The sequence below is a fragment of the Penicillium bovifimosum genome, assembly GCF_028826915.1.
Source record: "Penicillium bovifimosum strain IBT 22155 chromosome Unknown utg000001l_segment0_segment0, whole genome shotgun sequence".
Classification (NCBI taxonomy): Eukaryota; Fungi; Ascomycota; class Eurotiomycetes; order Eurotiales; family Aspergillaceae; genus Penicillium; species Penicillium bovifimosum.
In genome coordinates, this window is record NW_026622710.1 from 2,186,009 (window position 1) to 2,206,550 (window position 20,542).

General features: G+C 51.7%; 10 protein-coding genes across 10 annotated transcripts; 4 read left to right on the plus strand and 6 right to left on the minus strand.

Moving 5' to 3' along the window:
* Positions 1 to 221: 221 nt before the first annotated feature.
* Positions 222 to 617, minus strand: N7515_000836 (DUF4267 domain-containing protein; the record flags this gene model as incomplete). Its single annotated transcript, XM_056661580.1, has 1 exon — positions 222 to 617. The coding sequence occupies one exon, from the start codon at positions 615 to 617 to the stop codon at positions 222 to 224; it is 396 nt and encodes a 131-aa protein (XP_056526746.1).
* A 437-nt stretch (positions 618 to 1,054) lies between these two features.
* N7515_000837 (uncharacterized protein) lies at positions 1,055 to 3,252 on the plus strand (the record flags this gene model as incomplete). The annotated part of the gene is made up of 2 exons (XM_056661581.1): positions 1,055 to 1,100; positions 1,160 to 3,252. The coding sequence occupies 2 exons, from the start codon at positions 1,055 to 1,057 to the stop codon at positions 3,250 to 3,252; spliced, it is 2,139 nt and encodes a 712-aa protein (XP_056526747.1).
* A 777-nt stretch (positions 3,253 to 4,029) lies between these two features.
* N7515_000838 (uncharacterized protein) lies at positions 4,030 to 5,479 on the minus strand (the record flags this gene model as incomplete). The annotated part of the gene is made up of 3 exons (XM_056661582.1): positions 4,030 to 4,382; positions 4,478 to 4,733; positions 4,871 to 5,479. 3 exons carry the CDS (start codon positions 5,477 to 5,479, stop codon positions 4,030 to 4,032), a joined length of 1,218 nt encoding a protein of 405 aa, XP_056526748.1.
* Positions 5,480 to 6,099: 620 nt separating this feature from the next.
* N7515_000839 (damage-control phosphatase ARMT1 family protein) lies at positions 6,100 to 7,843 on the minus strand (the record flags this gene model as incomplete). The annotated part of the gene is made up of 6 exons (XM_056661583.1): positions 6,100 to 6,330; positions 6,399 to 7,258; positions 7,329 to 7,441; positions 7,512 to 7,642; positions 7,704 to 7,774; positions 7,822 to 7,843. 6 exons carry the CDS (start codon positions 7,841 to 7,843, stop codon positions 6,100 to 6,102), a joined length of 1,428 nt encoding a protein of 475 aa, XP_056526749.1.
* Positions 7,844 to 8,091: 248 nt separating this feature from the next.
* ppt1 (protein serine/threonine phosphatase PPT1) lies at positions 8,092 to 9,779 on the minus strand (the record flags this gene model as incomplete). Its single annotated transcript, XM_056661584.1, has 5 exons — positions 8,092 to 8,127; positions 8,185 to 8,915; positions 8,965 to 9,400; positions 9,459 to 9,539; positions 9,630 to 9,779. 5 exons carry the CDS (start codon positions 9,777 to 9,779, stop codon positions 8,092 to 8,094), a joined length of 1,434 nt encoding a protein of 477 aa, XP_056526750.1.
* Positions 9,780 to 10,077: 298 nt separating this feature from the next.
* spt4 (transcription elongation factor SPT4) lies at positions 10,078 to 10,635 on the plus strand (the record flags this gene model as incomplete). Its single annotated transcript, XM_056661585.1, has 4 exons — positions 10,078 to 10,155; positions 10,214 to 10,411; positions 10,483 to 10,535; positions 10,602 to 10,635. The coding sequence occupies 4 exons, from the start codon at positions 10,078 to 10,080 to the stop codon at positions 10,633 to 10,635; spliced, it is 363 nt and encodes a 120-aa protein (XP_056526751.1).
* A 517-nt stretch (positions 10,636 to 11,152) lies between these two features.
* gatA (4-aminobutyrate transaminase gatA) lies at positions 11,153 to 12,808 on the minus strand (the record flags this gene model as incomplete). The annotated part of the gene is made up of 4 exons (XM_056661586.1): positions 11,153 to 11,199; positions 11,259 to 12,421; positions 12,473 to 12,508; positions 12,558 to 12,808. The coding sequence occupies 4 exons, from the start codon at positions 12,806 to 12,808 to the stop codon at positions 11,153 to 11,155; spliced, it is 1,497 nt and encodes a 498-aa protein (XP_056526752.1).
* Positions 12,809 to 14,223: 1,415 nt separating this feature from the next.
* N7515_000843 (uncharacterized protein) lies at positions 14,224 to 15,548 on the minus strand (the record flags this gene model as incomplete). Its single annotated transcript, XM_056661587.1, has 3 exons — positions 14,224 to 14,613; positions 14,672 to 14,996; positions 15,052 to 15,548. 3 exons carry the CDS (start codon positions 15,546 to 15,548, stop codon positions 14,224 to 14,226), a joined length of 1,212 nt encoding a protein of 403 aa, XP_056526753.1.
* A 3,657-nt stretch (positions 15,549 to 19,205) lies between these two features.
* Positions 19,206 to 19,520, plus strand: N7515_000844 (uncharacterized protein; the record flags this gene model as incomplete). The annotated part of the gene is made up of 1 exon (XM_056661588.1): positions 19,206 to 19,520. The coding sequence occupies one exon, from the start codon at positions 19,206 to 19,208 to the stop codon at positions 19,518 to 19,520; it is 315 nt and encodes a 104-aa protein (XP_056526754.1).
* A 446-nt stretch (positions 19,521 to 19,966) lies between these two features.
* Positions 19,967 to 20,438, plus strand: N7515_000845 (DUF167 domain-containing protein; the record flags this gene model as incomplete). Its single annotated transcript, XM_056661589.1, has 2 exons — positions 19,967 to 20,179; positions 20,277 to 20,438. The coding sequence occupies 2 exons, from the start codon at positions 19,967 to 19,969 to the stop codon at positions 20,436 to 20,438; spliced, it is 375 nt and encodes a 124-aa protein (XP_056526755.1).
* Between the last annotated feature and the right edge of the window lie 104 nt (positions 20,439 to 20,542).

Sequence of the window (20,542 nt, forward strand, 5' to 3'; positions counted from 1 at the left end):
TAGGGTCTGGTTTATGTCTTCAGTGAACTTGGAGAAGAGTATCATGTCAAGCCGAAGGACCTTTGTCCCTGGCGTTCCCTGCCTGATTGTGGACCCAAATTCCATGAGTCGGTGGATTGATGAGCTGGCAAGGTCCCAGAGGACACCAGTGGCGATTATTGTCATCGAAATAGTCGATCATCGCTCGATGTTGACTCGTGTTGTCCGTGTTCCAGGCGCTCTTACGAACGGTCAAAGACGCCAAGCAACAAGCTGCCAACTGCAGTAATCATTGGTGCGTATCCCCAGTGATTCCACTGTCCCTGGCCATGTGTCCAACAAATAATCCCATCTGCAAATGCAACGCCGCCCGCAGCAATCAAGATCCAGCCTAGGTTTGAACGTGATCCGAGATACGAAGTCACATAGATTGCAGCTCCCATGAAGACATTCCGAACTCCGTAGACTGCCATCAGGCTATCAACCATCTGTTTGTCCGCCGTCAAGGCAGGTGGCTGGAACTCGAAGAAAGTGAGAGCATGGTCTGGACGCAGGATGGCATTCACGCCGAACGCGACCCATATGGTCGCAATGACGCTGGCAACGAGGCGTAGAACATTCGAATGAGAAAGAGGCATCGTGTCGTGTCAAGCTGGTTGTATGTTTGATGTTTGTGTAGTATACAGAGGGGTAGTGACTTGAGGTTTCAGGGGTTTAAGCGCTGCAAGGGAGGTTTGCGGTGTACGATGTACGATGTAGGTAAGTCTTCGAATATAGTACGATGTAAGGAGGACACGTGCATCCGATGTGACAGGACCGATGTATGGTGACCTCGCCCTTCTGGTAGTAATCAATACTGAGTCTCAATGAAACAAACACCACTTGTAACTCCTCAATCTCTCGTGTTTCAGAGAAAAAGCCAAAAGACTGCCAAGCGTAAGCAAAGAAAGCCAGTTGACGCCAAACACGAGCTTATCGATAAAGCTGATCGGCGCTTGTCCTTTTCCCGACCGCGCGGACCGTAAACATTGAATCTCACCCGACTTCTTTGTTTTTGTCGCTTTCCACCCTCAAAATGCTGGACTGGATGAAGGGAAATGAGCAAGGCACTCATGCTACAGGTTTGTTCTGTACCTTTTACTTGGTCCTTGCTGTCACACTGACACAATGCTGCGTACAGATGACTCTAAGCTGTTAGAACCTCCTGAGACCCCAGGCCATGTCTTTGCGATCCGCGCCTTCAAGAGCGCCCTATTTGGAACGCCGGGGGCAGAGGATGACCAAAAACACGCGTCTAAAAAACAACACGATCACCAAAGAAGCAAAAGCGACACGATAAAATTAGCGCCAACGGACATCAAGATAGACACGAATTCAGCTAGTGAGGACGCGACTTGCAACCCGGGGTCCCCTACAAAAAGCATACTGGTCACACCTGGGACCGCGTTGCGCCGCAAGACGGTGTCCTTTGGCGAAAGCGTTATCGACAATGAGGGTAAGCGCCCTGGCTCGGCCAGTAAGCCAGCTAAAACCCCGCCAAATCCTTCCGGGACTCTCAGTACGCAATGGATGTCTGGATCCTCCGATGGGAGCGGTAAACCGAGGAGCAAACTCACTCAAACACTCATGAATGCACGCGATAACGCGTCCAAAAACTCCACATCCACCAAGTCCAATGACAGCACGGGAGAAGCAAAGTCCGACATTGCTTCAGGGTCGAAGGATATCATGGATAACGAGGACCTCACCATCAATCTTGAGGATCCGCACTCCGAGTCCGGCAAGTACTGGAAAACGGAATTCGACAATTACCGTGTGAGGACGAACCGAGAAATCAAGAAACTGATCCATTACCGGAGCATTGCCAAATCCTATGCTCGCAAGAAGGATTCAGAAGCTATGCGGCTGGCCGACAAGCTAAAGGAAGAAGAGGAGAAAGTTGCTGAGATGGAAAGGCAGGTATCACGCCTTGCTTCTTCCATGGTCGGGGAGGGGTCAATCGACGATAAAGAACATTTGGTCCAGGATCTGACCAAACAGACTGCTCTTGCGTTACAGTACAAGCAGCAGGCTACCTCGCTGCGTAAAGCATTGGAACGACATGACATCGTGAGCGACGCGGCAACTAGCGCGCAAACGAAGAAAGACTCGCCTTCAGAAGCCCCGACGGACGAACTTCTCAGAACACAACAGGAACTGAAGCAAGCCAATGCTAAGATCGAGGAAATGCAACGCCAGCAGAGCCAACTGAGCACACTCCGAAATCTCGCGCAGAGCTCAGAGAAGAAGGCCGAAACCCTTGAGCAAGAGAACAACTCCCTAAAACAAACGCTCGCCCGAGTGAAGCAGGAGATGTCCCGATACGAAGGACGACGGAAGGATAAGGAAACACGGCTGAAGCAGAGAGAAGCCAGACTGGAGCAGCGGATCCAGGAATACAGAGAAAGGCTTAAGACGGTCTCTCAAGAGCATCGGGCCTCGATGGAAAATCTAAGAAATACCTCCGAGACAGAGCGTCGCCACCTGCAAAAACAGATCGACCTGCTGAAACTACGACTTGGTTCCACTGAACGATTTCCAGCTCTACCTTCTACCGAGCGGGAATTCTTGAGTCCTCGTAAAGGCTACACCGGCGTGCAAGTCTTCGACTTCGCCGATGATCATACAGGCCAAGATCTCGAGGACCCAGAGGAACCGACTGAAGACATCGAGTCACCGCCAAGTCCAAGTCCTCGCTCGAAAGTACGCAACTCGCGACCTGCCTTGCGCAGCGCCACATTGGGCACGAGGTTTAATACGCTCGATATGGGCGCAGAAGATGACGAGGTCACGCATTATCTGAATGAGATCCTAACGAAACCACGGCACGAGTCAAACAATGCTGCTGCCTCAGACGAAGTACCTCCATCCTCGCCTCCTGATATCCCAACCCTGAGGTCACTGAATCGCACATTCTCAAGACGCCGACTCGGCGATGGCCAGCGAAGTTATCGGAATCTCAATCTTCCGGACGATGACACTCGCCTCAGCAACCGACAAGCACAGCGCGAACGAACGCACATCAAATCTACCCTTGATTCAATCTCGAGCCTTCCATATCGCAGCCGGTATTCGGGGAATACCGTTTCAGCAGGCGAGCGCGTGGGTAAGCGCTATGAATTGGCTGATATGAAGCGTGAGGCTCTCAGTCCTGAACGAATTGCCGCTGCCAAATCACGGCTCAGGCAGAAGGGGAATCGCAGGATGAAAGCTTCTGGAAAGGAAAATGTATGATCTGGGATTAGGTCAATCCATTGGCGATTCTTGTGATTCTCTCTTGGAGATATTGTTGCAGGTTGCTTTTCGGGTGTAAACGGTGGACCTGTGAATTACTGTATGCGGTTAGTTTTGCCTTTTCTGGTTTAGCGCCCCAATACGCCGTCACGTAACCTACCTTCAATGCCGCCGACATAAAAGACCCGTCTTCGCTGCTCCTCCTCCCTTTCTCTCACTTTTCCATTATTCTGCCTCTCTATCTTGCACTCATCGCCGCCCCCTTTCTTTTACTCTGGCCCCCACCGACTACTGCACATTTGCTTTCAGCACGACGCACTGCCCCTTTCATTTTTACCAGAGATGCCGCTCGATCCGACTCCCTGGTCGTTCTGACCTGCGTAGGCTGCAATGCTATCCAGTCGCTCAGGAGCAGAAACACTGGGGTGATCAAGCCATCCACTGCATCGCATGATTGTGTCAATACTCCATTTTCCAAAGAAGTCTACAATCCTATCTAGATCGCTTGCTTTCTGCTGGTGAGGCCTTTCCGTTGAGTGTCTGTTATTCCGCTGGACCCCCCTTGTTGCCGAGTCTCCTCGTTGCTGCATGCTCCGCTTCATTCGCCCCATTTACTAGAAATAGAATCATCATCATCATCATCATCATCATCATCATCATCATCATCATCATCATCATCATCATCATCATCATCATCATCATCATCATCATCGCATTCACAGCGTACTGCTCTTTGTAATCGAAGACGCGATCCGCGCCTAGGGAGCCTACATACTTCTAATTCGCCGCACCGGCCGTGGCGTACATGGCAGCAAAAGAAGAGTCGCGATCTTCCCGCAGCAGCCGGGCGCTTTGCACGCCTATCGTGCCCACGCTAGAGGAAGCGCCCCAGATTAATAGGGCGTCTCTCTTTTGTTTCTTATATTCCTGAGTTCCTCCGCTGGTATCGGCGCCGACTGGGGCAGCGGAGACGGAGGAAGAAGCAGTGGCCTCTCCCACCCGTGAAATCCCCGTAACATCCCACGCGTTAAGGGGTATCTCAACGGCGACGAACAAGGTTGCCGCTTGGTTCCAAGAAATACCCTCATCCGGAAGAGGCAGGGCGTGCTGCCAGGGACGAGGCACCGCTCCTAACAGGCGCCGTAGTCAGGGTCGCAGGACTTCCAGACGGAGGTGGCGTAGGCGGCGACGCGGGTAATCCCCGGTCGGGAAAAAGGGCCCGGACCTTCATCGGTAGCACCGACGGGGATGTTGTCGCCGACCTTGAGGACTAGCCCCGAGATGTCGAAGCCAATGACCGTGGGGTAGGTGGGTATGAAGAGGCCTTGATCACGCATGTAGCCGTCTGCCCGTCTGCATACCTCCAGTTTCCCCCGAAGCTCGACTCCGTCTGTATTTTCTGTTCGTGTCCTCCCAGAGGTCTTGCTCTCAAGTTTTCCGTGGTCGGGAATGGTGAGTCGAATCTGCCTTCCCTCCTTACCCTAAAAAGGAAAAATAAAAAAAAACATTTAGACGCTCTGGTTGGCTGATATACACAGCTTTATGCTGACACCATACTGGGTGGAAAACCGATCGCGCTCATCAAACGGCTGACAGAGAGTTCCACCGGCCCGCTCACATCCAAGGTTTCTACTACTAGCTTCGTCGATCCGTCGGCGCTCTTACTCGGCTCAATGAGGCGGTGCTCACGCAGCAGGTCCTGGAGTACGCGCACCTCCGTCAGCTTCGTCTTGGCCCCTTGGCAGCGCTCGGGGCTCCTAAGGCGACGCTCCAGGGCTGTCTGGTCACAGTGTACATTCACCCAAATGATGGGTACGTCGGTCCCGCGCACCATGTCGAGGTGCTCCTTGAGGACGGCGGTATCCCTCACGTCATCTTCGGCCAGGCATGCTGTCATGAAGATGACGTAGCCCTCTTGTGCGCATTCTCCTAGCTTCTTAAAGATGGGCGCCCGTAACTTGCGGCGCAGCTCGTGGTGTTCATCGCTTCGGTCAGGTATGACTGCCATTACGGGGTCAATGAGCAGGTGGTTGTCCAAGAGGATGGTCGTGTCGGCGGGCAAGAGCTTTTTGGCTTGCTTTAGAATAGTGAGCTTGCCTGTGCCCGGGAAGCCATTCAGGACGACTATCCTGCCGGTGGTGGGTGGTACGTTGAGGCTGGACAAAGTCGGGATGGCATCCACGTTGTCACCGACGACTAAGTAGTCACGTTGCTGTGGCATTGCCATGGTGGTCTTCTTGGACGCCTTAGAGGCAGAATTTGAAAGCACTTATGTTCGGGTGTTGAAGCGGAACAAAGGTGGCACCGCCGAGGGTGGAAGTCCCTTGAGGTATGAATACCAAGGCGATTTCCAGCGTGACTCATTGAGAAACCTATGACTCATCCCAAACGAGGTAACGTAGTTCACGGCCGACCGGGCCTCACGGCCGTCCGGGCCACTGGACATCCAAAGTTACGGGTGGAAAGGAAGCCGTTTCTGGCCTCAAAAGTGGTCATTTTCGGCGTCATTTTCACAGGTCCTCATATTCTATATGTAATTGATTGGTGTTCAGGTTCATTAGCGGTTCTGTTCCTTTGTCCCTTGTCGCTGTCTACAATTTGAGCGGATATCTGAGTTATTGCATGAATCATAGCATTTTTCAACATTGTTCGCTGGCCACATAACTGCGCTCAACCTTTGCGTACATGTTGATGTATGTCTCCTTCTAAATTAGGTAACGACGCGTCTACTTCCAAATGTATCCCTTTTGCCTCCACGGTTCATCTGCATTTCCAGATTGGCATATCCATCCTCGCGACAGATCTGAAAGTCTGCCATAGAAACGACCGCTTATGTCTCGGCTGCTCTCAGGCCTTGCCGTCAGAAAGTGATACAACAGCCCACTTTCCACTCCAGGCCCACTTGCGAGACTCAGAGCCACCACCTCCAGGCAGTGCACGAAGTTTCTCATCCTCGCCAGCCGGGAGACCGACGACGGTATCAGCCTTGCAAGTACGGAAGGCTAGAACACGAATACCGGACTTCGGGCCGAGGGGGCCAATGGCTTCGGTGAAAGGAGTGGTGGGATCCCACTCGGCCTGGGTGTTGTTAGCGCATGATACTCTCAAAGCCCAAATGGCGAGAAGCACAGAAAATGATGACTTACATCGTTGACCAACTTCCGGTAGTTCAAGTCACCCTTGAACAATACAAGCTCGCTCTCCTTCAGATCCTCAAACAGCTCCGGCGCAACGTGTGGCATCCGCCAGTAGCCGCCTTGGGTAGTCCAGAATGCGTGCGGGCGCAGAATCAGCTTACCATCCTGGTGGAACTGGCTCCACTGCTCGAAGAGGAATTGCACGTCGGAAACCTCCTTCTCGGAAAGAGGAGGGAATGTCTTGCCGGTATCATCGGCCGCTGTATAGAATGCCTGCGGATCGACCATGCAATTGAGCAGGTCGGAGAAGTCCTTCGGTGTAACGTCTGACACAAACCAAGGCAGACGCTTGGGGTGGAGCACGACGCTGGTCGCCAATCCGGAGGACAGCAAGTAACCACCGAGGATGAGATCGACAAATAACTCGAACCCAGAATTGTCTAGAACAATGTCTACGCGGCGCTCGCCGTCCTTCTTCTCCTTGCGCGCCTTCTGCATTGCCTCGAACGCGGCGTCGAGGTCGTTGACGAGGATATTCTTCTGTGACGCTTTGCGCGCCTCAGATCCCTGCAGCTTTTGGATATCCTCGTATGTGAGAGACGTCAGAAGTGAAAGGTCAGTGGCATTGCCCCACAAGCAGATCTCGCACATTTCTGAGAAGAGAAGCTTCTCTGCCTGCTCAATCTCCTCTGTTGACTTGCCGTCCCTTCCTTTGCCCGACTCGGCCTCAAGAGCCAGTTCACGGTATCTTGCAGCTAGCTCTAGCACAGCGGGACGAGAAGATTTGAATGTATCCATCTTCTGGCGGGCGAACACGTCGTAGCCCTTCCAGTGCTTGGAAAGCGCGAAGAGGGTTTCCATGCGACGGTCTACCGTGGGCGTCTGGTCAGCGATTGTTGTCATTCATTCGTTCTGCGTGGATCGGGGCCTTGCGCATACAGAGGTAACATTCTGCGTAAAGCCAGGGCACATCGTGCCAGTGCGGGTTTCCACGCTCCTCCAGCTCCTTGTTATACGAGGCGATATCTGGGTGTCCGTCGTCATCCAAGGGACTAGCGGTAATATAGAACTTAGCTTCGTGTCTCAATTCCAGTCAGGTGTACGGGAAGAAAGGATACTCACGTTAATTGTCGGTCGTGCTGGAGCTCATACTTCAACTTGGCCAAGTTGGCAATAATGCTCTTGCCCTCATTGGCCTTCTCATCGTTATCGACACCGACAACAGTGCGGTGTAGATCATCTATGGCGCCAGTCTAGGTTGTCCAACGAGTCAGCAATTGGACCACAGTGATTGATGATCCGGTACAAGCTCACGAGGATGACAGGCCAGCGCTCGTTGGCCGAGACCGAGGCGAAGCTCGACTTATCGGATGTGAGATATTGAGCTGCGCCAATTAGTCTAGTAGCTACACAATCAGTTAAGGGCACGTACGGGTCTTGGGATCGAACTCCATGGTTGCTATGTAGTCTAAAACGAGTATGGATATCTCCGGCGCGGGCAAAAAGTCAAGGTGGCAGAATCGAGGGGAAAGCGCGGGGCAAAGGCGGTGTGAAGTGTACGTGGCGACGTCCGAGCTACTGTGTACGTGGGAGTCCCGGGGGTGGAGGGGGGGGCATTAGGGCATCATTCATGCACATAAATACATTTGGAGCGATTCTATATCTCCTGAAGCAACGCCGCGCTTGAAAATCAGATGTGCCATTACATTCCTGAGAGAATGGAGTTGTTGGCGTACGCCTGCGACAGTTAGCTGGCGAAACTTGACAGATGTAGATACTTTGGGTCATAACTCACCATTGGTTTGATATCAGGGTGAGGCACTGCCTCGAAGACTTCGTACTCGAGTTTGAGCTCAGGTCCAATGTTAATATAGGCACCCTTGTTCTCGGTGGAGTCGCAGTAGCGAGGAGCAGAGAAGACGGTGATACAACGGCCATCATGTTCAACCTCGTAACCGTCCATGCGCACTTCGTGGGAGCGAATGATAGCCTCTAATCCGTTGTTCTCGCAGAAGCGCTTGGTCACATCAGGACCGAACTGGAGACCAACGCCACGCTTGCTGGGGCCACGACCAGCTGCGGTCTGGGGATCCGTCCAAAGCATCTCCATCATCAGACCGGACTGGCCAGGCTGACGCTGGTTGTGGCGGTTGAGCTTGCGAATATCATCCAACTTAATCTTGTCATCAGAGAACAGACCACCGTGCAGAACGAGGTATTTCTCGCCAATCAAAGTGGCCAGCGGCAGGGCCGAGAAGGACTCGGAGAACACCTTGAACACACGCTCGTTATACTTAGCCTTGCATTCGCCTTCGAAACCGTACACCTTATTCATATCATCCGTCTCGTGGTTTCCGCGATTGATGAAGAGGCCGTTGGGGCGCAACCACTTGTAGGCGTAGAGAAGCAGTGCAATTTCGCAAGACCAGGAGCCGCGGTCCACGAAATCACCGTTGAAGAGATAAGCGTGGGTATCGGAGGGGGCACCGTTTCGTCGGAAGATCTCGAGCAAATCGAAGTATTGTCCTGGTTTGATCAGTAACTGCCACACTCACCGAGCCTAGACAATACATACCGTGTGTATCACCACAGACTGTCAATTTCTTGCCCGATTCCACGCCGACTTCCACCATCGTAGGCTCATTGTAGACAAGGTCCTTCACGGCCTTGATAATCTGGAAGACATACTTGCGATGGATCTTCTTTCCATCCTTAAAGCGCTGGATCATGTCATCAATGAACTCTTGTGACATCTCCTGGCCGAGGCGCACGCCATCATAGTCGTCTTCAACCTTGATAGCCTCAATGTCCAAATCCGCGAATGCAGAGGGCGGGTCCGCAACCTCAATAGCGCGCTCGAAATCCCGACGACGCACAAGTTTCTCGCACTCGGCAGCCTTCAATTTCGCGTTCTGGTTGCCCGGTTCAAGTCTGACCACAACTCTGAAATCCTTCAGTGCATCCTTATAACTCAGAATGGCAGTATTGGCGAGGGCACGTCTCCAATAGGCCTGCGATGAATGAAGGATTAGCATGAGTCAATCCCGCCGGCGCAAAACACCGACTGACCTTCACATATTTCGGATCCAACTCAATTGCCCTCGTGGCATCTGCAATAGCAAAACCAAAAGCTTCGAGCTTGATCTGAGCCTGTAATACCAAGAAAAACCGTTAGCCCATGTCGATCTTGGTGTGCACGCGACTCTTGAGAATGTGCCACCATGATCGTCGGAAACGCACCTGGGCCCGGTTTGAGAAGAAGGACGGATCCTGGTCATATTTGGCAATAGCCTGGTTATAGAAGTCCACTGCAACAGGCCAGTCGTGCTGAGCAAAGGCCTTGTTGCCCTGCAGCTTGAGCGCAACGGCCTCTTCTTGGTCGGTAGGCATTTGGGGCGGAGAGAAAATGCGAGGGGTAGTGCGAGACAAGGGTGCGGAGGAAAGAACTATGATTCAATCGGACAATAGGAACAATCTAAAAAGAAGAAGACCCTCTAAATGCTTGAGCTATTGAGGGAGAAAGGAGCCTAAAAGAATAAGAGAAAGGCGTGGCAAAAGAAAGAAAAGGGAGTCTTGTTCCTGGTTCTCCCATGTTCTTTTTCCCCGATCCCAACGGGCCTTGGCATTCAGACTCGACGGCTAACTCCCATAGCTTTCTCTTCCTTACGACACATCCTCAACTCTCCTCATGTCTTTCTACGCCCCTCCAAATCAACAGCGCACTCTGCGCGCCTGCATGGTCTGCTCCGTCGTGCAGATTCACAATGTAAGAGCCCACCTCCTCTCCGTTCCTCGGACGACTCTGACGATCCCGATTACTCCAGAAATTCATGCGTGAAGGCTGCCCAAACTGTGAAAGCACCCTTCAGCTCCGCGGGAACAACGATGCTATCCAGGAATGTACATCACAGGTCTTTGAGGGCCTGATCGCTGTTCGGGATCCGGCTGCAAGCTGGGTCGCTCGTTGGCAGCGCTTGGATAACTACGTGCCGGGCACATACGCGACCAAGGTCACAGGGACGGTAGGTGCCCATCTTCGGTCTAGGGAATGAAACTGCAGACACAGAATGGCTAATTGCTGGCACATGTACAGCTTCCGGAATATATTATCAACAGTCTGGAGGACTCTGGCATTAAATATGTCCCGTATGTGCTGCCCAAGCAGTCAACACGCCGCTGTCAAGATGAAATACTAACATCTGTTTGTTTTAGGCGAGACGGGAGCACTGGCGAGGAAGATGCATGATGTGTCTACCCTCTTGAGTCTTTAGCGCAACCCGAACCCACCCTTGCCCATACAACCTTGGTTCCGGATACCCCTAAAACGCACATATCATTGAGCCAATCGAGATTGCAAAGTGAGGGTGGTTTCGATACTTTTGCTGGTCGTTCGGAGTTTCGGATGGGAAGCATTGCCCATTTTTATATCAGTCATTGGATTGCGAGGGCGTACACAGCAGATTCCGGTGGCTTACTAGGAGTTTACATTTCAATTTTTCCACCAGGGAATCTAAAAGATGGACAGTTACGGAGTACTTGCAGATAACTGCTTCTACTCCAGCGCCAATTGTTCAGTTTGATTCATATTTCAATTCATGAGCCAACTGTCTAAGAGTACATGATCTTTTCGTGCATAGGAATGTCGTAGTAGACAAACAAGGAAGAAATTGGGGGTGAATAAACAAGAACGCTAATTAAACCAATTTAAAATGCCCGTGCATCTCCGAAGGTAGTAGTTCGGAAGTGACATGTCGGGACTTCATTTAGAGGGCCTGGATGATCTGCTCGATCTTCTCGAGGAGGATATCGGCTGTAGGAAGACATTAGTAAGTATTTCTGGTGGACGAGGGCAGGGCAATGACAACATACCGTGGTGCTTCTGGAAGACCAGCATGGGACGGAGGCGGACAGCAGAGGGGCCACTGCCACCGATGTTGACGCCGAAGGACTTGGCCTTGGCGATGAGCTCATCACGCTTGGGGGTGTCCCAGGCGATGAAGGTACCCTGATTCTTACCACGAAGGTTCTGGAAGTGCTGGGGGTACTTCTCAGCCAAGGTGGAGAGACCGCCGTAGAGGTAGTCACCGGTGTTGCGGGTGTTCTCAACGAGGTTGAGGCGGTCGATCTCATCGATGATACCGCGGAAGATCAGAGCGCGGGCTGGGTCACCCATCCAGGTGTTGAACTGACGGTAGGGCTTGTTGGGGCGCAGGGCAGGGTTGCCGAAGTAGTAACCGGCAGCCTGGGCCTTCTTGGAGAAGGTGACCATGTCGGGGGGAGAGGACAGGTTCCAGTGGTCGTGAGCCCAGAACTTACCAGTGGCACCGACACCAGTCTGCACCTCGTCGACGATGAAGAGGACCTTGGTGCGCTTGGTGATATCACGGAGACCCTGGAAGAAGGCGGGGGAGGCGTGGTTGTCACCACCCTCGGACTGGATGGGCTCGACCATGACGGCAGCCACGGGGTTGTGCCACTCCTTGATGAGACGCTCAACCTCAGCCAGGCAACGCTGCTCCTCGGCGGCGTTCTCCTGGACGTGCTCCTCAAGGGGGTACTTGAGCTGGGGGAATGGGGCCTGGGGCCAGTCAAAGGCAGGGATGTCCAGCTTGTGGATGGCCTTGCTGCGAGTGGTGGACAGGGAGCCGAAGAGACGGCCGTGGAAGGCAGACTTGAAGGAGAGGATGGACAACTGGGGGGATCCGGGACCCTGGTTGTTCATGGTGGAGAGAAGCTCCTCCTCGGTGAACTCAACCTCGGGACCACCACGCTGCAGCTGGCGGTAGTACATGAAGGCCGCCTTGTAGGCGGTCTCGTTGGCATCAGAGCCGGCCATGGCTGTGAAGACCTGGTTCAGACCCTTGGGGGCAGCACGGAGTAGGCCAGTCTTGAGGATATCAGCCCAGTCGGAGGAGGGGAAGTTGCCCAGGGCAGGACGGTTGATGAGGGCGGAGGTCATCTCAGGTGAGGCGGCAACCTCCTTGAGGTGGGGGTTGTTGTATCCGACAGGGATGGAAGCAATTTGAGCATACCTAACGGGGTCAGCTTCTTTGGTTCCAGTTGAGTTGCGATTGGTGACTTACACGTCAAGGAGCTTGTTGCCATCGAGATCAGCGATGCTAGAATTGGGTTAGTCAAGCTTTGGTGGCGGATTGGGGTCCATCATACTAGTTACCAACGGACGAGTAGTAGTCAGTCAGCATGTTCAAGCTGCGGACATCGAAGACCTCGTCGAGCTTGGCGGCAGCGGCCTTGTTCTTGGGTCCGGGGAAGGCCCCAGACATGGAGGGAGCGGTGGGCTCATCGGGGAAGTAGGGCTTCTCCGATGCACGCAGGCTGGCAGTGGTGGAGAGAGCACGAGCTGCCGGGAGGCGAGCCACGGAGCGCAGCCGGGTGCTGGCACGGAAGACCGAAGACATTGTGACTGTGATGTGATGGAAGGGATGGGAGGAGAGCGGAAGTGGTGCGGGGTGAGAATAGCGGTCTAATGAGCTATCCTATATAATAAAGAATAATACCCCGGTAGTCTCTGTAGTCAAGTCAAAGAGGATAACAGATGGAAGATAGTTGAGAAGAATGAGAACCTGAGCAGGCGCGCGCTGGCTTTATACCAAGTACACCAAGAGAACGTTATCGGCCTTATATTGGAGCTCAAGATATTCTCCCCGCGTAGATTGCCTCTTCGTCGGTGAGATTGACCAATCAGAGGCTGTCCCTCATTTTGAACCGCCGAGCACCCCGGGCCGATGAGGTGTCTGGACGAATTAAGAAAGTCTACGCTGGTGGATTCTTGGTCAAATCGATATGGTAACACTTTCCATCCGAGCGGCGTTCAATTGATCCGGATTGGAGTCAGGTCATGCGGCCAAAGAACTAGAGTCGACTTTGAAAGTCTTCGTGCTGCCTCACCCCTGCCGTCGATCACTTGTCATCTCTGATAAGCTAATCTGGGTCTTGGCAACGTCCTTATCTGGGGATGTTTGGAGAGGCTGGTGAGACTCCAACTATTGTGAGATTGAAATGCAGTGTCTAGAAACTTTCACCGCAATTCATATGTACTGGGTTGATGCTGCATGTGTCTATCAACTAATTCTTATCCTCTTCTGGTTCGGGTTGTCTTTCAGTCATTGTAGATCCGAATGGTTAACGTTATATATTATTCGTAGGCGCTGCACCCCCAAGGTACATTTTCGCATGTGGATTGGACCTACAACAAAAACGGATGGCCTGGAGACTACCTAAGTAATTGAACGAGTGCGATATCATTCAACATTGGCGTTTCATATCTTCTATAATCCACCTGGCTAGGTTGGTTCTAGATTACATGTACGGAGTAGACTTGATCATAACCCCACGTGGACCGGGGCTACTCCAATCTTTATTCCGGCTTGTGTAACACAATACCCAACTCTCAACCAATCAACTGGGCTTGTGGTTTAGTGGTATAATACTCCCTTAGCATGGGAGTGGTCCGGGGTTCGATTCCCCGCGAGTCCAGATCTTTTTGCTCTTTCCAATTGTAAGGCTGATTGGGATTTTTTTTTGGTGCTACGAGGCCTCGTCTGTCACAAGTCAGAGCCGACGGAATGGTCAGGGAACTTATGCTCTATCCCAAAGGTGCAAAGGTGATCAGCCGTCTGCTCAGCTACGCCCACAAATGGTACATTTTCTACCTACACCCAATGAACTCTTCCTTCCGGCTGACCAAACCCTCGCAGACAAAAGCCAAAGAAAAGAAAAAGAAGAACGGTATGGTATAAATTAAAATGTTCATTTACATAGAAGGATGGCGTGTTATAAGAAGTGCGCTCAAGGCGAATGGTTATTGCTCGGCTCACAGTCCAGACACAGAGGAATCATCGCTCGCCGAAGAGGCGTGCACCATGCCATTCTTGACCTCAATGGCATGCACGGGACTGAGAGCGCGGCTGCTTCGCTCAGACGTAATATCATAAGCGTGGCCCATACGGTCTGGACTTGCAACTCGTGACTCAGTCCAACTCTTCATCTCGACGGTGCGCATAATCTCAAACCGGTCATTCTCGTAGAGGGGCGGGGACACATCGTCCGTGACGAATCGGGAATTTCGAGAGCGTCCGGTTGACGACCAGAGCTTATGGGAGTGGGTTCGTTGATTATAGGAGCTGAAATTGCGGGTTGAGTTGAGAAGACGTGGTAGGAAGGCCGCGATGAGAGGGCGGAGGGCCGGGGCCGAAGAGCAGATCTTTATTCTAACTGTCAGTATCAAACAATTCGAATGGCGTGACCTGTGAGTCTCTTACCAGTCCCAGGCTGATCTCCACGACAGCAGCAATGAGTACCGGCCATCCAATCCAGGTTGGATCGTAGCCAACGACCATACTCTTCCATACGTACACGGTTCGAACAGAACCGGCGACGTTGACCACGACGCCGAGGGCGAAAATGGAGATTACTGCGAGTCGCTGGCGGGCGGGGAGTTTCAAACTCCAGATCAATGGCATCGGTAGCGCTGTGACCAGGAAGTCGGTGAAGATGTTGATCACACTGGCCGAGAAGACTATCGCACCGTCATTCATACAGTGGTAAGGACCCGTGGGACTGATTTCCCAGTATGCGCGGATAGGTCTATGAGGCATTAGAAATGTGCCGAGAATGCCGTCCCATAGGGCAAGATACTCACGTGCACTGGAAGATGCTGATAACCGTGAACAGTCCGCTGGAAAGACCAACGAAAACCATGCATAGGATGAAAGTCAAATTATACATCGCAAAGTTACCCTTGCCGATGAGTCGGCGACAGAACCACAGCAGAGAGATCTTGGTGAAACAGGAAGCCATCGAGAACATAATTTGGAAGGAGAGGTTCAGCTTCTGAACTGTGACCAGTCGTGATAGTTCGATGTCCCAGACATGGCGGTTCATGCCCCAATCTTCGGTTGCAATGGAGGTGACGACGGCCATTGCGATAGCGAAGATTAGACCGATAGTGATGAGCACATCATCGATACCGGCACTGCATGTGATACGAAGCCGGGTGTAGAGACGGAGGGAGACCACTAGAAACGCCAAGGACATACAGATGACGTTCACAATGAGAACGCCGTGCCCACGGGTGGGAGGGTCGATATAGTTAGGCATTGGCCATGTGGCAGTAATGGCTTCCGGAGGGAGTTTCATGATGTTATCCGAAGTTATGAGCGTGTTTGTATATAAAAGAATGAACGAAGGAAAATTCGTGGTCTTAAAGACTTGGTCAAGGAAAGGAATGTGTCTAGACAAGTGCCAGGACCATTATTAAGGCTTGCAATGAGAAAGTAGAAGATAGAAAGGCGAGGAGAGTCAAGACACTCAACTCACAGGGCATATCACGTAAATCATGGAAAAGAGGGAATAGGAATGTACCAGTGGCTGGAGACTGGGGGATACCTCCACAAGTTATACCTACAGTACAGGGGTGTCAAGGCGAGACTTTAGTCCCATTCTTCCACAAGCCGGAACCACAAGTAGATCGTAGATCGCAGAAGAGTCTAGCCGAAACTACCCAGGATTAGCGAGAATAGACTTCCAGCATTGTCCAATCCATCGGCATAGAAAGTGCCTCTCTAATCCCGAAGACGAGCCCTGTAATCAATCAAGAGACGTCCTTAAGTTCGACGCCATATCAAAAATGGGACTAATACCGAAAAATCGGTGCTAACCGAGAAACCACGGACAGCGATAGGCAGACCCAAGACCCGGTAGTTCCCTGTTCGACTCCACTGCGGTGTGCCTTTACATCTGCGATCTGATGCTTATGACAGGTTAAGTATGGGAGCCAATGAGAGGAATACCCCTGGCTCGCTTCTCAGGCACAGACTACCATCAAATCAGAGCCGCTCGGAAAAGACTCGATGGGAAACTTAAAATGCATGGACCTCGTATAGATGTAACCTCTGTAGATTAATACACGCGACATCCATGGATCGCGGCTCTTGGTAGTAAGCTGGGGCTTACGCATATGAGACATTCAATGGCCCATGTTCCGTAGGACTGTAGTCGAGTTATGATATTCTTCCACAGAAACGAAAGAATAGTATTCAGTGAATTCAAAGACTTCGCGAGCATGCGGGGTTGGAGGCTGTGGGTTTTAGAAACGATCTCGGCCCGTTCTCCACTTTACTCTAGCACCAAGAATCAAGATGCAATTTTCTGCGATTGAAGACTGTGATTGGCCCCCTTGAGTCTGATGCGCTATTATCCATCACGTTCGGCACATGTCAAGCAATGGGCTGAGGCAAGCATAAAGCCCGAAGCGGCGCCGCAATCGGAATTCGCCTTTCGCCCGCTAATTTTCCGTCTAGCCAATTACTATTTACTGGCAGGTCTGGCACCAAACCTACTGAATACCTAAAATCCAAGCACTTCTTGACTTGGACTATCCTCTGATGTGGCAATGGTGCCTCCTTGGTACACGTAGGAATTGAAATCCACTGACGACCACTGTTGTACTCAGCCTTGCCTTTAATTCATCAAATGTTAATCAAAAATATCCACTCTGGTCTACAAGGTTGATATTTGACATCATTTGTTCGGCCTTTATCCACTTAATCGTCCTAGCCGAGGCTCAAAAATGATAAAATGATCAACACTTCTCACTGTATGAATGAGAGTTTTCTCGGAGATGATCACCGATCGTTTGGCCCACTTGGTAGACACTGCTTATTCGGACTTCGTGAAGCTCGATTTTGAATCAGTTCGTTGATGGCTTGGGGTGGTCGACGGACACATGTTCAAATTTGCCGGGCCGGGTCTGAGGTCTATACTCTATCCCGTGCAAGTTTCACAGTCTGATGATGTCTTCAAGGTGCGGGGTTCATATGTCTGCGCATAATTCCACAATAGTGATTGTAGAGACCAAAGGACCTCAGCATCCGGGGTTCAAAGTGGCAACACCTCAATTTTGAGACCGCAACGGCAAATCGAACCAGGGATACGGGCTGATCAAATAACCCTTGGAACTTGAAGAGCATTGCCGAGTGGATGATATCTGGGGCCCCTCACAACCGCCTGATCCTGTATCAGCTCGTTCTGTGGTATCATCGGCCATCGCCATACTTTCAATCACCAGACTGGGGGCTTCGTCAGATCTCCTTGGCCGAGTCTGTTGGTCTTCTGAGGTCTCAATTCGAGTTGCTTTCTCAAACACAAATGACTAAATACTGCACCGTGGTTCTAGTAAGTAAGATCGTGCAAAGTTTCTCGAGAGACCTGGGAGTATCCCCTTCAAGCTCAGAAGCCACGCGATAAGCGGACCATATGATAAATTTCAGAATCGCGGGAAATTTTGTCTGCCCGGTCAGTGCTTGCATAGTGCATGCAGCATACTACGTGACCATCATGTGACGACCAAGCGACAGCTAAGAGAAGGAGCAAGCATGGCAAAAGAACATAAAATGGAGTTCTTCTGTGCAGCTCTTCTTCTTTGCTCTTTCCTTCCCCAGTTCTGCTGCTCCTTTTCCCTTCTGGCTTGTAACATATGCGTTGGAGAGACATCCGCTTGCCGGGGAGCTGCTTGATATTGATCGGCATTTGCGGAAGCCTATGCAGAAGAGAAGCATTGGGATATTGGGGCAGGTCCAGGCTGGGAAGTCGGAGTTGGGTGCTTCGCCCTTGGACTGATATGTTGCGGTACCTGGCCGATTCAGGAGCATTCTCAATGTATTCACCGTTCATACTTCCCCGTGTGAAGAGGTGGAGTTCTTTGATCTCCCGGATGAACTTCGAGATGTGGCGGTGGCTACCCAAGGCTGGGATCATACTGGTTAGACGTCCAGCCAGGGGGCCAGCCGGGGGAACCCAGCAGTAGGAAGTCAGCAAGGATATCCGGGACCACCGAGAACGCGGACCGACAAAGCCCAAGACCAACCCCCGAATCGGAGGTGGACATACCAGACCTGGAACGTTAGCCTTCGCTTGATAACCCCACACAAGCAGGGCAACTGACACCCTCTCCTCCCTGCCTAAACCGCCCTCAGGCGAGGAGTCCCGAGCATCTGCGCTATCAGATCAACCCGACCGGCAAGCAGAGCCGAACAGCACGAAATGGAAGCAACCGCATAGCGACGGATTACCGTGGGAAACTTCAAGCCAGAAGACCCCAGGAAACTCGCGCAACAGATGTATGGAAGCAGGTGAAAAACCGGCGAAGAGTTCCAAGATCAAGCTAACCTTGTCCTCCTCATTAGTCAACATTGTCTTCACCTTCCTCACCTCACCTAGTGTTACAGGTCGTGGAGGACTTGGGGCTATGAGGCATGTGACTTGAGGGAGACGGACACGTAACAAATCTAACAATAAGGGAGGGGCACGTGCTGCTTATCGGACAGGATATCAGCACGTCCTGGCGGAGATGTTTTCCTTCCTTCCTTCTCTCCTCATGCTTAGTTGCTTTGTTTAATGCCACTACATTGGTCGACCTTCTTCATCATTCGTAACTGGGCGTAACACCTAGGTACTATCCCACCATCATCACACAACAGCCACCAGATACTGATTGCCAACTGGACCTTCAGTTGATCCGTCAAGGCGAGGACCATCGTGAGGTGCTTGACTGGTCTCCAATTATCATAAAATCTCAATTCTTTGTGCGAAAACGATCATGCCTTCTAAGAAAAACCGAAAGGCCAAAAAAAGAAACATTACTCCCAGACGCGAAAAAGGAAGACAAGAGCCCCGGTTCGCCTTCCATTCCGCTCCCTGTTCGACTGTCTCCATGGGACCCGGACGAAGAACCTGAACAATGCGCCCCGACTCAGCCATCGGTTCCCCTCGTTCTACTTCTCCACCATCTTCCAAATGGCCGGTGCCTCCAACATCGGGGCGCTTCCTGCATCCTTTGGATTCGGACTCATCAACTTGGCGTTTGCCTGGCCCGCTGTATGGACAATTGATACATTCGGTCGACGTGGTTTTCTGCTCTTCACCTTCCCCCAGATGTGCTGGACGCTGCTAGCTGCTAGCTTCTGCTTCTGGATTCCGACAAGTAGCAATGCACACGATGGATTAACCGCATTCTTCATCTACCTTTTTGATGCGGTCTATTCTCCCGGAGTCAGAGAAGGACCTGTTCCCTTTACTTACCCGGCCAAACCGGCAACAGCAACGTGGTAGAGCTCTACGCGATTAGACTGGCGTCGGAGTTCGTATTAGAGAAGATCGACAATCCTGAATTCCTTGTCACCCAGGATCAATCCGCCGACAGGAGTCACAGGACTTTCTTTAGGTCCAGGTTCAGCTGCAGCCATGCGAAGAATGTCGAACTGCAGTCAATGACGTGAGACATGAGCCGAGAGATGAACTCACAAGGTGCTGCGCTGCTGTTGCTTCTTTTTGTATTTTTCTGGGGTTTGATCTAGCTTTTCCTTCATTGAGATGAGGTTTTATCTTTAGCGAATACTACCAGACAAAGGAAAGGTTCCGCCAGTTGGCGGCTGAACTATGACTCGTTCTCTACTACTTGATATTTCTTCCATCAAACAAAATCAAATCAGTATTACTCAATTATCCCCATTGAAGATCCACAATCGTATCTAGTACAGGTTTCGCCGCAATTTCGAATGTCGCCTCCATATCCTTTCTTGCGCCTAGTCGCAAGCAACGCCCAGTGTCCTCGCAGATTCAATCTCCACGTTCCTTGTTACGTGAAGCCAAACGCCTCCGCTCGCCGAACAGGTATTACAGCTGTGGGAACTGATAGGGTCGAGGTTTCGGTGGCTGCAGTCCCACGCGATGGGGCAGCTAATACCGCAGTGTCGCATGTTCTCGCAGAGGTGAGTTGAGAGCTGGCTCCAGCCGTGTTCCCCCGACCTTTCAATTGGATTAAAAACAATTGAAGTTGAGCACTCACCCTCTCTGGCCCCTCATTAGATCTTCAATGTCCCAAAATCGAGTGTGGAGGTCATTCGAGGCGCGAAGTCCCGAGAGAAAACATTGTGTATCGCCGATCTCGAGATTGGAGACGACGAAGAAACATATTTGCAGCGTGCGACACAGCTACTACAGGCCGCCATCAAAATGCGAAAAAGCTAGCGATTGTAGAATCAGAAGGCCACTATACCAATCTGGCTGGCTCTCACAAAATTCGGACTCATTCATGCCAGGGATCCCGTGACGCGAAATGCGGTCGCTTTTTT